General features: G+C 43.8%; 1 protein-coding gene across 2 annotated transcripts in view; it reads left to right on the forward strand.

Moving 5' to 3' along the window:
* Nucleotides 1-1,840: 1,840 nt before the first annotated feature.
* FAM234B (family with sequence similarity 234 member B) overlaps nt 1,841-17,903 on the forward strand; it is a 35,279-nt gene continuing 19,216 nt past the window's right edge. Inside the window, exons 1-3 of one of the 2 annotated variants that reach the window (XM_039239910.1) lie at nt 1,841-2,078; nt 11,689-12,087; nt 15,638-15,736. In XM_039239910.1, the coding sequence (XP_039095841.1) occupies nt 2,042-2,078; nt 11,689-12,087; nt 15,638-15,736 (535 nt within the window). In that variant the 5' untranslated portion in view covers nt 1,841-2,041. The remainder of the gene's footprint in view (nt 2,079-11,688; nt 12,088-15,637; nt 15,737-17,903) is intronic. The other variant, XM_039239911.1, reaches the window with a different exon arrangement.

Below are 17,903 nucleotides of genomic sequence, written 5' to 3' on the forward strand. Positions count from 1 at the left end.
CACTCACACACATTTATGTGCTCACACATAATTGTGTATGCACATTGGTGCTTTTGGTGCCTATGCCATTTGAAGGAAAAATTTTAAATCAAACTTTAAACTGTACAATATTAGTTTACTTCCCTCACGTAAGAAGCACATACCCTTTCATTATGAAAAGGGGATAGGTGATCTCTTTCCTTTCTGTGTAACCTGGCTGTTCCTGCCCACCTGCTTTCTCTTAGAAACTCAAGTTCCTGTTCTTCTGCAGCTAAAACTGACATATCCTGCATCCTGCTCACTTTAAAGTTATTTTCCTCAGTCTCCATATCTCAAGAAGGTGTTCCAATTAGCTAATCTGGTATCAGGCAAGCCTCTACTGGCTCACTGTGGCCTGTGATGCTGCTGGTCCAGGATGACCTACATAGATGTAAAATATGGTTTTTAATCAGACCTCCAGAGAGATGGCAAAGAGTAAAAATTTGGGGTCTTGTAGAATGCTGTAAGAATAAATGAATAAATTACCAATCCGTTAAATTATTATGAAATGTACCATCTGTTATTAAATTATTAAATTGTCAAAAATTAATCACTTATTAATACAAAGGAGAGCTAACACTTATACGACAGGTACTAGGTGTCAGGCACTCTTCTAGGTGCTTTGCATGTTTCCATTTAATTCTCAGGACAACTCTGTGGGATTGGAACTATTTCTTTTTTTAATTGTTTTTTGTTGTTTATTTATTTTTGAGACAGAGAGAGACAGAGCATGAGTGGAGGAGGGGCAGAAAGAGAGGGAGACACAGAATCTGAAACAGGCTCCAGGCTCTGAGCTGTCAGCACAGAACCCAATAAGGGGCTCGAACTCACGAACCACAAGATCATGACCTGAGCTGAAGTCGGATGCTTAACACACTGAGCCACCCAGGTGCCCCTGGAAATATTTCCTCCCCACTTAGCAGGTGAGGAAATTGAGCAGAGAGGAAATTGAGATAAAGCAAGAAGCCCTAGATCTGGCAGCTAGGAAATGGTGGAGTCAGGATTTGAACTCAGTGGCCTGTCTCCGGCCTCTGTGCCCTGTCCAGAATCCATGACATGTTTTTGTGTGGAAAAGGGTGAGGGGATGTGAATTACACCCACAGGATAGTCCTACTGACGGTTTTTCATGGGAATGAGGCAGAGTCCAAGAGAGAGGTAACTTAGAGCTATTGTTTGACACTAAGAAGTCACATCATCTTTCTAGATGTTAGTTTTCTCTTCAGAGAAACAAGGAGGGTGGACTAGGTGACCTCTAAGACCCGTCCCAACTCTGAGATAAATAATATCTTCAGCGTTCTTGCGCTAAAATGCTGATCTCTTGGTGCCTGTGGGTAAGAAGCAGGTCGGTTCCTGCTTTCTAGACTCTTTAAGCTAAGAATCTGCAGGGTAGAATGTCCAGCAGGTACCTGGGAAGACCTGGAAACATGAGACGAGGGTTAGAGCTCTAGGAAACCTCACCGTTTACCCAAGAAACAGAAAGAAACACACTTACTGGGTGCCTACTGGGTGCCCTGTATCTTACACAGATGATCTAATTCTCACAGTAAGCCTGTGTGAATCAGGTAGTGTCTCCATTTTAAAAATGAAACTGAAGCTTAGTCATGCCAAGTGACTTGCCCAAGATGGCCCAGCTGGCAAGGCACGCAGGTAGGATTCAAATCCTAACTCCAAAGCCCACGCTCATTTCACCACCGGTGCCTCCCTGAATACCTGCTATCTCATTCCAAGCTCACTGCAAGCCTCCGGGATAGTTATTATTTCCCCATTTCACTGAGCAGGAGGAGGGTGACTCAGAGCAGTGAGGTGACTTGCCAGGAGAGGGGTCTGGCTCGAGTAGGCGGGGGAAAAGCCCGCAGAAGCGTGCACGGGGACTCGGGCGCCGCAGCCCCGCGCCTCCCCCGGCCCGGCTCTGCTTCGCGGCTCCCACCTTCCCGGGTCCCAGCCCCGCGCACGGCCCGCTGCGAACTACACTTCCCGGCAGGACGCGGGCGCGCGCGCGCGCACGCGCACCGGGGCCTCCGCCATGGCGACTGTGCTGTCCAGGGCGCTCAAGCTCCCCGGTAAGGAGGCGCAGCCTCGCGACCACCCTGCTCCCGCGGGCCCCGGGGAGACCGGGAGGCGAGGCGCTGGGGGCGAAGCCGGTCGGGGCCTGGCCCCAGCCGCAGCCCCAGCGTAGATGCGGGAGCGCGGAGGCGAGCGGGTGCAGCCCCCACGGGCTGGGGGTCCGTCGCCACCAGGGGGCGAGAGGGGTGCAAGGCTGGTCGGGGGTCGCGGGCGCGGGGCGAGCCTGGGCGACTCAAGGGAGGGACCGCCGGAGGCGCGCGGGGCTGGAGGCCGGGGCCAGGCGGGCGCTGCTTGCGTTCGGCTGTCAGAGCGCGCGGCGCCGCCATCCCGAAGGAGGGCTGGTGAGGGAGCATCCTTTCCTGAGCGCAGCCCGCGGAGTCCCCAGCTCCTCTGCCGTGGGCGGACCCCGGGAGCGAGGGGGGCAGGGGCGGCCGGACAGCGGGCCACCCTCTGGAGCAGCGTCCCCACTTCATGGCAACACTGACGCAGCCCTAGGGTACGTAGGACAGGTGTTTACCCCTTCGGATTTACACAGGAGGAGAATGAGAGTTATTTGGCTGATTGACGTGTCCCAAGGTCGCAAAAACAGTATTGGAAAAGCCTGGACAAAACGTCGGGGGGTCTTTGGATTCTAGATCCTGCGCTTTTGATGCCTCTTGATCAGCCTCTGGCTGTCGAGGCTAAGTGTTGAGGAGGGAAAGGATTGGGCACCCGAAAGTTGCAGGTAAATTGTGGAATGTTCTTTAAGGAGGCACTAGTAGTGATGACAACTTCTAGAGCTAATTCAGTACTTTGGGCAGCGGCTTCAAGTTTTTAAAAAAATTCTCTTAAACCTCCAGGATAGGCCTGTGCTGCTACAAACTTGCTATTTGAATAAAAGTATGTTTATCCTGTCCATAAAATTTAAACATTAAGGTGTAAATATGCATTTAGTGATATGGTGATAGTGAGAAAAGCAGGGTTAGTAGGAAAAACAGTTGCTTTCCTTGGTATCATTAAGAAAGGGCTAGTTCGGTGTCTGGTGGGTAACCCAGCATGTGGCATCACAGGGTGTATCAGGGGACTTTAAGGAGCTCCAGTCTTTTGGGCATGAATTTGCATTTCTGTCCCCAGACCTCATGACCTCAGACATTCCCCCCCCCCCNCCCCCCCCCCCCCCCCCATGGGCTCATTAACACTGGAAGGAACACTGATAATATCTGCCTTGGAATGAAGTAGGGGATGGATGTGTGCCTTTACCTGCAGGATTAAAAAAAATTTTTTAAGAGAATGCAGAGAGAGTACGAGCGGGGGAGAGAGGCAGAGAGAGAGACTCTTTTAAGCTGACTCCACACCGAGCTGGACATGGGGCTCGGTCCCACGACGCTGGGATCGAGACCTAAGCTGAAATCAAGAGTTAGACACACAACGGACTGACACCCAGGCGCCCCAGGATTAATGAACTTTAAAGAGAGTACCTTTGTATGTCCTTTGTGTAGGATGATACCCTCCCCCGAGGATAATGAGATATCAGACATATTTAGATTTATTTCTTTCCTTTTTTCCAGCATAGATAAATATTCTTCTCTAAGGATGGGAATGCTAGAAAAACACTTTGCAAACTCTTGAGCTCTTTTGCATTCTCTCGTTCTAAGGCTGTGGCATTATCACTCTGGAGGGTTCAGTTGCAGTAACTCGGTCACCTGACAGGGTAGGGAAAGTACAGTCTGGTCCTTGGGCCTGTGTTTGGACAGTGCCTCGGGCCTGAGCACCCAGGTATGTCTGATACTTTTTAAGGCCGAGGTGCAATGGCCGTGTGTTTTCTTTGGTGATGCGGGTCGTGGGTTTTTTTTTTGTTTTTTGTTTCTACTTTTGCCGTTTCTCCCCACTGCCCCAAATACAATTTTTAGCTTTTCTATTAGGTAGAAGTTGCTTTCTAAATAGCTTTTGTTTTGAATTTCCTGTGATTGGGAGTGTGAGGTCGCTATCCTGTTCAGGCTACTCTGTTATGTTACCTTAGTTAATGTTTCTCTCTCTCTCTCTCTCTGTTTTTAAATTGAAGTCTAATTGACATATCCTATTAGTTTTAGGTGTACAATGTAATGATTTGATATTTGTATGTATTGCAAAATGATCACCACACGACATCCTCACTATTTCTATGTGTAAGGAAGTGCACTAGAATAGTAACTAAGAGCATGAGACAGCGTTGGGTTCAACTCCAGTGTTTACCAGATTAGTTATTTAATCTCTTTAAGCTTTAGTTTGTTCCTGTGTCATGATACTATTATTACAGAACATTCACTATGTGCTGCACACTCTATTACATATTTACCTCATGGGGTTATTTAGCTTTTTAAAAAAACCTTTTTTTCAAACTTTTAAAGCTTTTTAAAAAAGCTTTTTCAAAAAAATGAATAAAAGTTTATTTATTTTTGAGAGAGAGAGAGACAGAGTGCGAGCAGGGGAGGGCCAGAGAGAGAGGGAGACACAGAATCTGAAGCAGCTCCAGGGTCTGAGCTGTCAGCACAGAGCCCAACGTGACGCTCAAACTCACGAACAGTGAGATCATGACCTGAGCCGAAGTTGGATGCTTAACCGACTGAGCCACCCACGCGCCCCAGGGTTGTCTAAGAAGAACGGATGTAGTGAAGAGATTTGTTAACCTTTGACACATGTTAATTATTCAGTAAGTGTTAATTCTTATTATCATCTTCGTTAGCACCAGGCTCATTTATGAATGTGCTACCTGAAGGAAGGCTGAAGGTAATAGTGAGCTAATGACAAATGTCATCAACCTTGTGAAGAAAGAGCAGTTGCTTGGAATCTATTTCACAGTCTCATGCCCTTCCACTAAGCCCAAGATGGAAAGATGTTTGGCTCACATGCATATGATATAGGGTTAATTAGTAACGGAAGGGCAGTGTGACATTCATAAAGCAGCCTGTGGAACAACTTATCTTAAGTATATATTTTGTTAGTCCCTTTTAAAGTTTGAAGGTCAAATCCTGAAGAATATATCAGAGCACAATGTTACTATAATGATCTGTTTTATTATGTGTAATTTAGAATCATTATGTGCTCTTGAATAATCTAATCCATGATGTGATTTACCTTTAATTGCACTAGAGTGTATAGTATAGTGTATGTGAAGTATAGTACATATCATAGAATGATGTGTATTACAGCATATTTTCCTGAACATGTCTGGGGAAGATACAGTTGCATCTCCTTCCTGTTTTCCCCTGTAGCATTTTGGGAATGCTGTTTAACTGGCATCCTCAGCCTTCCTAAGAGGAAAAGTGATTGCTGGGGAAAGCTCATTTATATTGATGTATTATGAAATCAGTATCCTCTCCTTTATTCTTTGAAAACTTTTCATTGATTAAAAATGTGGGTGGTGGATGTAATCAGTGGAGAAAAGAGTGCTAAAGTGCCCTGCCTTTTGAAGCATGGATTTTTGATCATGATTATAACTTTAGGCAAGCTGGTGTACTTTATACTTCACAATCCCTTGTCTTTCTCTGAGTAGATGGCAGGAATATTTATGTAGGAGTTCTCTGATCAAGCTAATAGTCTGTAATAAGTAAGCTGAGGTTTGTCTTTGTAATGTCTGGGAAAATATACTATCTTTTAATAATATAGGTTACTGCAAAGAAGTTAGCCTGATTTTTGTTCCCACCTTTAGTGACTGGATTCTCTTTCCCTTGGCTTGGCTGCTCATATATGATTCTTTTTTTGTCCTTGAAGTTTAGCACCTTTATTGCAATATGTTTCAGTATTGATTATTCTGTATCAGTTTTGCTCAGGACTCAGTGTACCCTTTACCATTTTGGGTCTTGCTATATTACAGGAGCTTATTTGGTATAACTTTTAATTATTGTGTTTGGTTCCATTTTCTTTTCTGTTCTCTTCTTCAGTTATGCATATATTGGGTCACCTTTGCTGTCTATATCCATACCTTTTCAGTCTTCTTAAAAGCCTTGCTCTTTTCCCCGAGAGACCTTAAAGCCAGACTGCCTGGATTTGAATCCTTCCATTATTGCTTGCTTGCCGTTCAGCTGTGGGCCCAGTTACTTAAACTTCCAACCCTCAGTTTCCTCATCTTGAAAATGGAGATAATCATGTGTCTGCCTCCAAGAGTGCTTATGAAGATTTGCAGAGATAAGGCAGTAGAAGGGTGTGGAAGGGTGCATACTCAGTGCCTGGCACGACCAGCCATTCTGGTTGCTTCCATTTCTTTTTGCTTGATTTTCCACCAGTCTGCCCTTTATATCTCGGACTCTTTTCAGCCATATCTGCTTCTTTTGCTCGTTCCAGTAAAGGTTTCTTTTCTAAACCTGTTTTATTATCTTCTTCCATTGTTTTCCTGAGCCCTGCTTGTTTGCTTCTCATCTTCTCTATTGAGTTGTCATTTATTCTTAGAAATATTATGTGTTTTCTGTGAACTCTTATTTCAGAGAAGACTGTTTTCTTTCATTTCTTGGATTCCCTGGGGAAGTATCTGTTCATTATTTCTTCTGTTTTGCGGCATAATTTGGCCAGCATTGGTGCCTTAGCAGATTTTGTTTGTTGTGTTTTATTGTAACTTCTTTCTTGAATATTTCTAGAACTTTGAAGTATCTCATGGAACAAGTACTAATGATGGCTCCTTTATGATTATAAATCATATTTAATGGTCATTTGTTTTACAGAGAGCTCTCGGCTGACATGTAGGCAGAGGCTGGGGGAGTGAGCTTGGGCACTTAGAAGCTAGAATTTAATCTAATTGGGCCCAGCAAGTAAAAAAAAAAAAAAAAAAAAATCCCCCTCTTCAGGACAGTTGTCTACAGCTACTTTTCTTACCTGCCAGGCTGACAGCCTGCTTCTTGTGAACATAGAAGCCTTTCTCATTTAATCTTATCTTGCTTTTGACTCCGTGGTGTTAATGGGGCCCATTGATGCCTGTGCGACCCCAGACTTGGTCTTTCTAAGCAAGCGATAACTAGTTTGGCTTTATATCCGAGGAACAAGGGAGGTAGTATAATTGATTGGTTAGGGCTGTGGACTCTGTAGTCAAACTGCCTGAATTTGAATCCTGGGTCTCTTTCTTCCTAGTTTTGTGATCTTAGGCAACTTACCTCTCTATATTTTCATTTCTTGTTGGTAAAATGGGAATAATAATAATACCACCACCAATAACAATAATGATACCTTCATATAACAATACCTATACATATAACCATACCTAACAATAACGCTGCCTTCCAGCGTTGTCATGAGGATCGAAGGAATTAACACGCACTTGCTTGGACCAGTGCCCAGAACAGTAGGCGCTCCGTACTTTCCAGTTACCAGCACTGCCGTCATCTTTTTGCTGTCATTATTAGCTCTGTGAACTCTGCCATTGGGGGGACCTGAGAATCACGTGTCTACTCTTACTGTGCTTCCTCAGTTGGATATAAGTTTCGGCAACGAATTTTCATAAATTGTAGTTTGGGAATGTGGCTGTTTTCTTTTATCCTATTTTTATTACCACTCCCCCCCCCCCGCCCCCCAGTTTTTAGGAAGGATGCTGACAGAAATGCTTTCCTTTGCCATCATCAACTGGAAGTATATATTCTTTTACAGGGACCAATTCAACAGCAGCTGTTTTCCAAAGGATGCTTGCAAATTATTTTTAGAGGTTTAGTAAAGATTTTACTAGTTTCTGTAGCATATGGGGCCAAGTTCTCTTCCTGCCTGTGATAGTGTGTGATATCATAAAAATGCATTTCTTTTAAACTGTTTCGTTAGCCAGTATTTTAGAAACGGTTTTACTTTGACTGTCTTAGACTGGTATATTTGTCACAAGGTGGCAACTGAGTAGCAAGGTTGAATTTAGTAAGTATCAATGCTAAGTTTTTCACTTGCTGTTAAAATCCAATTGTACCATTATATAAGGTGGCTTGAGTGTATATAGAAAATACTCGGGAGTTTGAGCTGAATCAGTTGCGTGATGTGGCTGCCAAGAAAGCTGGCAAGATCTTAGGTTACAGTAATCGGACTGTAGTGTACTCTGTGGACTAGGGAGGATGCGGCCCTGCCCTCCCCTGGCCTGACCAGACTGCACCCAGGGGATTGTATCCAGTTCCGAGAACCATGCTTTAAGAAGCACTGACATATCACACTGTGTCCAGAGCAGAGTGACCAGCATGCGATGACACGTGAAACAGTGCTTCTTCAAGTAATGAGTTGAAAGAAGTGGAGCCGTTTAACCCGGAGAAGACAGGATTGAGCAGTTGGGATAAATATGCCAACAATAATAATAGAAGCTGAGATTTGTTGAGTGCAACTCTAAGCCAGCCACTAAGGAGCGTGCCTGTGGTACCTTATTTAATCCTCAAAAATAGTTATATGAGGTAAGGAAAAATAATTACCCATTTCAGAAATGGGAAGAATAAGGCTTACTAAAGCTAAGAAATTTAATTGAGGTCACATGATTAATAAGAGATAGAGCCAAGATTTGACTCTGTCTGCCTGCTTGTAAAGACTGAAACTCTTAAATACCATATCATACTTTTCTTATGATTGGTATCTTCAAGTCTTGAAGGACTTGCATGTGGAAGAGGGGTCCCGGAAATTAGAACTAGGGCAGATAATTGGCAAATGCCCAGAAATAGATTCTTGAATCAGTGTGCGGAACTGCTTTCTGGATCGGAGGGCAGCGGGTTTCCCTCATACTGCTTATGTTTAGGTGTGCGGTGGGTGTTTGATTATGTGACCTTCAGAGTCTCCTCCTCCCCTGAGATTGGGGCTGCCACATATGTTTTCTTCTTTGTCCGATATATTCTTTTTAATTTTTAATTTAAAAAATTTAAAATTGTGGTAAAACACACGTACAAGTTACCATCTTAAGCATTTTGATATGTGCCATTTTAAAATGTAACCGATTTTAAGTGTATTATGTATATTCACCTTGTTGTGCAGCCAGTGTCTAGAACTTCCTCCTGCAAAGCTGAAACTCTCTAAGGCATCCGCCGCTGTTTGATGGTTTGCCTTCTGTCACTTTGCTTTTATGAAAGACCTACGTCAGTGCCTGTTTTCACTAACCTACAGAAATCTGAAGAGGATTTTCTCTTCTCTGAAAAAAGACAAAAAGTGGAAATAGTATTCAGCGCTTGTTTTGCAGCAAGTCCTTAGAGAGGCAGAGCTAACCCCAGCTGTGAGAGGGGCCGTGCCACGCGCCGTGCCTGGGACCCACACTCGGCGTCTGGCCCCAAGCCGCCAGGGCTCTGAACTCTGAGTGTCTGTGCTCTATCTCGATTTATTTTGTGCCTCCATTAGCAAGATGTGTCCTGAGATATCAGAGAAGCCTAGGAGAGGTTACTGCTTGGGTCTGGGAAAGCTCAAAAATGTTTTCCATAAAACCAACTTGATAATAAACTATTTGTAAAAAAAAAAAAAATGTTTTCCATATAAATTAATGGTAATTGCTTTTTTGTTTTATGCTATTATAGCTTAGAGGAGTTTGACAGGAGCACTCTACTTTTGGATAGTGAAGGAAACCTGTACCCATTAAATAGTAACAACTCCCCATTTATCCATACTCCCAAGCCCTGGAAACTACATTCTAATTTGTTTCTATGAATTTGATTAATGTAGATAAATACCTCATATAAGAATCATACAGCATCTCTTTGAGATTGGTTTATTTCACTTAGCATAATGTCTTCAAGGTTCATCTGTATTATAGCATATGTTAGAGTTTCTTTACTTTTTAAGGATGGATAATAACCCATTGAACATATATATCACATTTTTAATCCCATCAGGTATATCCTTTTAGTTAAAAAAAATTTTTTTAAGTTTTCGAGTTAATATTATTACAACAGCCTATGGTTCTTTTTGCAAGTTATTATAACTAAAATTCTATGGAACAGTTCGGGAATGGTGTACCCTAATTAATAAAATAACTTGGTTCGCAGAGGAGATACATAAATTGTAGAAGATTAGCTTAAACCTTTATTGACTTTATGGCATAATTTGGAAGTACTATTTTGAATTAAATTCCTAATAATTGATCTATTTTCTTACAATTTGTGCCTTTACAAGTCAAATCCAATATTTGTTGATAAAATGAACAGCTTTGAAAGTGAAAATACATAGAAGTTTGTAGCTAATAGAATGCCAGTTCGCTCAGTAACTTCCATGCTTTTTTTGTAAAATATTTAATGTTATTAAATACGTCTGTGTAATGTTTATTTTTTAATCAAATATTTATTGATTTTCTGTGTACCAGGCAGTAAGCTTTACACTAAAGATTTTACTTCCCATATTGGTTTCTATATAGTGTTTTATTGCTTCATATTATGTCTTGAGTAAATGAAACATAATATATGAAGTGACATCACCAAGGTCACAGTAATAAGAGGCAGAGATTAACATCAAGAATTCTTTTTTCTTTTTAATTAACTGGGTTGTATTTTCTTTTTTATATTTCTTTTTAAGCTTTATTTATTTATTGATAGATGGAGGGAGGAGTTGGGGAGAGGGGGAGAAGGAAAGAGAGAGAAGATCTTAGCAGGCTCCATGATCCAGCATGGAGTCTGGCGGGGGTCTGATGTGGGGCTTGATCCCACGACCCTAGGATCAGGACCTGAACTGAAATCAAGAGTCAGATGCTCAACTGACTGTGCCCGTTTACATTTCTTCCTAATAAAAGATTTAACAATGGAGTTTATGTTAGTACAGCCTACCATGTAATTTCCAAAACCAGAATTTTTTTTCTTGGTTTTTGCATAGTTATAGCATGAACTAAAGGCATAAAATAATTCAGTCATTGCCAGTGAGGGTCAAAGAGTGGCTTGGGAGGAAGAGTTGCTTAAGCTCTCCTATAATTTTCACCTATCAGCCACCCCAATAAATGTAGAGTCTAAATAAAAATAGGGCGCTTGTTGGGTAAACCCTCTGTGAGACAAATCCTTTGTCTCTGCATTCCTGCTTGATCCCACCCCCTCTAAAATACTTGCTCAGAATAGCATTTTTAAAGGTAAACACTGTTTACGAAAACATGTACTGATGGGGCGTTAGAATCATCAGGAAGTTTCTCGGAAGTGAGTTTTTAGCAGAACGTCTTCAGGTGACCGTGTTCTACTTTCCAAGCTGTTTCCATGGAGACCATGGGGAAGCCACAAGTATCTGACTGTGAGAAGCAGTGCCCAGAGAACAATTCTTCTGAAGTTTAGGCTAGTTCCGGGAAAGATTGGAACATCACAGATCTAAGAAAAATCAAAGGAAATCTGCACATAAGGCATATGGAAGGTTGATATAAGAGCCATGTCTTTTTCTTTAGTGAGATTCACATAAATTAAGAGTTTTTTTAAACTAAAAAGGTATATGAAATTTGCCACTTTCTCTGTTTCTTTTCCAACTTTTTAAACTCATAAAAGCAATAATTCTAGAACACTGATTTTCTCCCCCCCCCCACCCCCCATTCTTTTCCCATTTTGCTGGCATCTGTTTTATGGATAGCCATCAAGATCTAAGTTTGTAAACTTCAGTTGTTTTGTTTTCTGTGTATTCTTTTAGGTGTTCACAGTTGCCATGTAGTTGGTGAGGGTTTCTCCTTCCTAGTTCTTCCTGACACTCTGTCTTTCTGTGTTTCAGGGAAGAAAAGTCCAGATCTAGGGGAGTATGACCCCCTCACACAGGCCGACAGTGACGAGAGTGAGGATGACCTTGTGCTCAACTTGCAGCAGAAGAATGGAGGGGTCAAAAACGGGAAGAGCCCTCTGGGAGAAGTGCCAGAGCCTGACTCGGATGCCGAGGCTATGGGGGCTGCGAAGCCGCATCTTTCAGAGGTCACCGCAGAGGGGTTCCCCTCGGAACCTCTTGGGGGCCTGGAGCAGAAGGCAACCTCTTCCATCGTGTCCTACATACGCACATCTGTCTTCCTGCTAACTTTAGCCATCTCCATGATCCTGGTGCTCGTGTGTGCTTTCCTGATCCCCTGTCCCCCTAGAGATCTGCACAGCACCTGGAGCCGCCACCTGGGCCCCCAGACAGGTGAGTTGTAGGGTTTCCAGCCCCAGTTCTGTAGTACTTCAAGTTTACATGGAATTCTGGAAAACTCCTGACGGCACGGAAAAGTCTCTCCAGGCCTTCACGAATAAATGGGTGCCATTTAGCATTCTTCTCCATGTGTGTGGAGGTGGCTGGGAGGTTAAAACTGGAAAGAAAACAAAAAGACTGATACAGCTCCAGAAGCTTGAGAAGGTCGCTGCTCTGTTGTGTGTCTGTTGGCATTGGTCTTAATTAGATGCAGATAGGACAGAGCATTGGTTTGCTGGGTCCTTGCAGTGTAGTCAGCTGCCAGGGCGAGCAATGCTGCGAGATGGGCTGTTCGCAGAGAAAAGTAAGGCTTGAAGTTTAGCCAGACCCGAGGCCAGGGCTTTGTAGGACCCTCAGGCATTTGTTGATTGTAGGAGCCTGACCCAATTTGACTTTTTTTTTTAATGTTTTTAAAACAAATTTTTTTTATTTCTCAGAGAGGGAGACAGCATGAGCAGGGGAGGGTCAGAGAGAGAGGGAGACACAGAATCTGAAGCAGGCTCCAGGCTCTGAGCTGTCAGCACAGAGCCCGATGCGGGGCTCGAACCCACGAACCATGAGATCATGACCTGAGCCAAAGTCGGACGCTTAACTGACTGAGACACCCAGGTGCCCCCCAATTTGACTTTTAAAATAATTTCAAGCAAAGTGGATTTGCTTTCTTGCAGTAAGTTTTCTTTCTTGCTCCTAATGGTCAGGTGAGTGCCACCCAAGTAATTCTAGCTATTTTGTCTCCTTCTGGAGCAGGTTTCTTTAAAACAGCTTGGCTGGGTCAAGAATGGGAATTCCGTCTGAGCTGTCAGTGCCGAACAGTCCTATGTTTTGTAAACTGCATTGGGGTGCAGGAGTTCAGAACACACCACCATAAAATATGTCACAGTAAACAAAATATTGTTTATTTTGAGTTGAAGGCACATAAATAGCAGCATATACAAGAAGGGCACTCTGACCTTGACCGTGAATTCTTCCCTTGAAGCAGAAGATGAGACTCCGATGTGAACGATGCCCTCCCAGTACCAAGAGGAAAGAAACATTCTAATCAATAGAGACAGGAGGTCGAGGCTGAGGGAAGTCTGTGCAAACAGACCTTGTTAAAATGACTCTTCTCTTCCTTTGGTCTCTTTAAACACGTTAGTTCCCGTCCCATGGCGCCCACGCTTTGTTCACCCCGTACGTGAGCACTTCTCCAGGTCTTTCTTTTCCTGTGGGGGCTCCCCTGTCCACGTGAAGTTTCATTCAATGAACTCTGAGTCCTTTTCTCATGTCAGTCTGTCTTCTTAATCAGTGACCTCGCTATGTCCTATCAGTCCCAGCTAGAAGCCCTAAGAGGTTAGAGGAGAAATTTTCCCTCCCCCATGGTATTCCCAGACCCCTACAGCATCTTCATTTAGAAATATTTTACCTCTGGGGCGCCCGGGTGGCTCAGTCGGTTAAGCGTCCAACTTTCGCTGAGGTCACGATCTCACGGTTCGTGGGTTCGAGCCCCGCGTCGGGCTCTGTGCTGACTGCCAGCTCGGAGCCTGGAGCCTGTTTCAGAGTCTGTGTCTCCCTCTCTCTCTGACCCTCCCCTGCTCATGCTCTCTCTCTCTCTCCTAGAAATAAATAAAAATATTTAAAAAAAAAAAAAAGAAATATTTTACCTCTGACACTTCACTAATCCTAGTTGATTTAGTTTCTGGTGAGTTCTGTGTTCTCACCTTTACTTTCTCCCAAGGCAAGACTGAGTAGATGTGACGTATGCTATGTTCCCACCACACAGGGTATCTCTCCCAGTCTTCCTTCCCTTTTTAAATAGTTTTAATTTATTTTAATTTTTTTTTAATTTTAGAGAGAGCTCCAGTGGGGGCAAGGGACAGAGAGAGAGAGAGAGAGAGAATCTGAAGCAGGCTCCACACTCAGCACAGAGCCCAGAGCCTGACACAGGGCTCAATTGCATGACCCTGGGATTGTGACCTGAGCTGAAATCAAGAGTTGGATGCCCAACTGACTGAGCCATCCAGGCGCTCCTCTTACTTCCTTTTTGGTTCTAAGTGAGCTCTCGTAATATTTGTATATGGTGTAAAGGCTCGGAACAAATCATTGATGTATCTGCCACCAAGTTTCAGAAATAGGACATTATAAAGACCTTTGAAATCTCCACGTGTCCCTCCTCACCAAAGCCACCTCTCCCTGCCAGAGCATTCTGCTGCCCTGAGTTTTGTGTCATTATTTCTTTACTTTTCTTTAAAGTTTTACCACAGGGTAAAGTAACTTTGCCTGTTATGAATTCTGTATAAAAGTAATTAAGCAGTATTCTATGACTTGCTTTTTTTTGTGTAGCATGTTCATAAAATGCTTTTTGAGGTTCATCAACATTGATACGCTGTAACTGGACCTTATTCATTGTCACCACTGATTTCCCCTGGTACGAGTATCCCATGATGTATTGATCCATTTTACTGTTGACGAACATTTAGGTGGTTTCTATTTTCTAAAATATAAACAGTGCTGTTAAGAAGATTCTTATACATGTTCCCTGATGCAGTGAGGGAGCACTTCACTAGAGCATTAACCTATGAGTGATACTGCTGGGTCCTAGGGTGTGCCTGTGTTCAATTTCGGTTACATTCTTTTCCGTTGTGGTTGTGCCAGTTTACACTTCCACCAGCCGTGCATGAGTTCTCTCCAAATTTGGCAGGCGTCCTCTGACCTGAGGGTAGGGTGGCACTGTCAACCTGCCACTCACTGCTCGGTGGGGTGCCCAGGCTCCCTGCTAGGTGTCTGCTGACACCACCCGGGCAGGGGCAGCACGGGCCACCTCCTTAATGCCAGTTAGGAGTAGAACTGTAGGCTTCCCTTGTGTGTGGATGGCACCAGGCAGGGTGAAGGTCCTGGCTCCCTGCCTGCCTTCTCCGATGTGAGCCTGGTTGGGGTGGGAGAAGGGTACCTTATTGCAGCTGGGCAGAGTGGAACTCCAGGCTCTCACTTGGCCTTTGCTGCAGGGGTGGGCGTGGGGGCACAGTTCTATCCGTATGGTGTTTGGCTGGAGTAGGGCAGTTGTCGTCTGAAACTTTCCTGTCTTGCTATGCTGCTCCTTTCCTGGGCCTCTGGCTAGGGGAGCCAGCTTTCCTTGGCCCTTTTGTATCCGTACCTGCTGGCGTTTCTGGATTGCCAGCTTCTGTAGCACCTTGTCTGGGACGTACTAGGCCAAAGGAAAACCCAGGGGAGTCATCACCTTGTCATTCCTTGGGTTTTGCCATCTCTGGCCAGCCTATCTTCTCTCTCTCTCTCTCCACCTTCCAGAGTCTTTTTACATTTGTTTTGTCCGTAATGCCCAGGGATTTTAGCTGTACTTAGAAGAATAGGTGGTACCATGTGTACTCTGTCTTATCTAGGAACCCGGAGTCTGCCTGTTCTTTAGGGAGGTGCTGGCAGTGCTCTGTGTCTGGTCCCTTTGTAACCTGGAGGAGGGAACTGGCTTGTGGTGACTTAACTCAGGGCTTTTTTGTTTTTATGTGTTTATCAGGTGGAGACCTGTCTCCATTGGAATTGGCCGATGTGAATGGAGATGGCCTGCGTGATGTACTTCTCTCCTTTGTTGCTTCGAGGAATGGGAGTGCGGTCGGTAAGAGGCATGTCTTACAGAGGCTGCTACAGGAGAAGCTCATTGATTGCAGGGGCTGTGAACTAAGAGGAGACATCAGTGCTGTGTCTGGAAGGGCACTGTAGGAAAGGATCTGGAGTGAATAGAAAGTCATCATGGGTCTATTGTACGTGACAAACCTTATCGGAAAGCTCCCGGGTGTAAGCAGAGCTCATTTCAAGAAATCATGGAGAGTTGTAGCTGGAAGAACTTTTAGTGGGTCACCCAGTCTGGTAAAGAAACTGAGCTCCAGAGATGAAGGGACTTGTCTACACACCAATGAACAGCATTAATTTTTAGGGTTTTGAGTTTTTTTCCAGCCAATTTTCCATTGCTTCTTAGATTATAGTAAATATTAACCCCATCCTACCTTCCCATCCCCAGCAGGCTTCTGTTCGCGTTCTAACATATTTGTACACACATATATCTTGTCTGGGTGCTTTCTTTTTACTCCCTCTGTTTACTCCTCTCTCTCTGGTCTCCACCCTGCTCTCTGCATTGGAAGGCCAACCAGTAGGCATATGTTAACAGGCTCCCTTGTCTGCCAACTTCCAGTTGGGCTTGGCCAATAGGGAGCACAGGCAAGAAGCTGGAGGAGAAGAGAGTGAGGAGAGGGTATTTATTCCGTTGGCTTCCTCCCTGCCACGGTGACTGGTGACTGCAGGCTGGCTATATCCTTGATCATGAGCACATCTTCTCTTAAGGTGGTCTTCTCATAGCACTTTCTTTTTCAGGACTTCAGGAGTTACTTCCTCTCCTGTTTCTTTGGGCCTGGGAGTGGTAACAGTTCTGAGCGGTTGCACTCTCCCTTGTGGTTTCTCTACACCCTGACCACATCTTTGTAAACAATCTCTTTATTAAACCTTATACAGCCTGGGGCGCCTGGGTGGCTTAGTCGGTTAAGCATCCGACTTTCGCTTAGGTCATGATCTCACGGTTCGTGGGTTCGAGCCCCACGTCGGGCTCTGTGCTGACTGCCAGCTCAGAGCCTGGAGCCTGTTTCAGAGTCTGTGTCTCCCTCTCTCTCTGACCCTCCCCTGCTCACGCTGTCTCTCTCTCTCCTAGAAATAAATAAAAAAATATTTAAAAAATAAATAAATAAACCTTATACAACTTAACCTAATTGAATGTGCAGATATATGTCAACTGCAAAAAAAAAAAAGTTGCATTTTCAGTGTAGGTACTTCTGGTTTGTCCTATAGCCTCCATTAAGGTGAATTCAAACTGCAGTCTGTAAACTGATACAGGAACTCTGGTTTGAGGCTGAGGATGCTCTAGTAGCTATTTTTCAATCATCCTGCCCCTGGACTAAGCATCTAGGTATGTTTTAGGGAATTCTAAGGTGCCCGCTTCTCTGATATTATTAGAAAACCTTTCTGGGTCTTGTGTAATATGTAGAAGCAATTTAGGAATAAATCTGTTTACAGAGAGAAACTTCAGCCTAGAGGGTTGACTTTTGACTTTAATTGACTTTTATATGATTGAACTTTAATTACACCCTTGTTTGGTCTATGACTCATTAGCCTTTGAAGTAAAAATTTTCCCTATCCCCTTTTAGATTTGGAGATGTTTTAAAGTTATTGTTTTACACAGATTGTCCTATATCAGGACTCCTAATGGCAAGGCCATGGGTTTGGACACAATACAGACTAGCCTCATTTGGTTATAGATTATAAAAACACTGGAGCTAACGTATGGTACTTCCTGTATAGTATGCACTGGTGTAAGTGTATAACATATGTTATGAACAAATTTATCTTTCAACATAATCCTATGGGGTAGACTAATATTTTTATCCCCTATTTGCATATGGGGAAACTGAGGCATAGGGAGTTTAAGGAATTTACCAAAGTTCCACAGTTGGTAAATGGTAGAGCTGGGATCCAAACAGTATAGCTGCGAGACTGTCTCAGGAGTTCACGTCCTTGACCCTTATGTCAAACTGCTGTGCCCATAACCCCAGCCAGTGGGTTCAAGGATCTGTGCCACTGAGCACAAGAAGGATTGTGGTAGTTATTTCTTTATTCATTTGTGACTCCATTTATTCAACAACTATGTATTGAATACCTGCTTTGCACCTTATATAGAGCTTTGCTGGTCATTGAGCTGAACAAGAGGAGTGTGGTCTCAGCCTCAAGGAACCGCAGTC

Source organism: Hyaena hyaena, unplaced genomic scaffold, assembly GCF_003009895.1.
Source record: "Hyaena hyaena isolate Hyena2069 unplaced genomic scaffold, ASM300989v1 scaffold_164, whole genome shotgun sequence".
Classification (NCBI taxonomy): domain Eukaryota; kingdom Metazoa; phylum Chordata; class Mammalia; order Carnivora; family Hyaenidae; genus Hyaena; species Hyaena hyaena.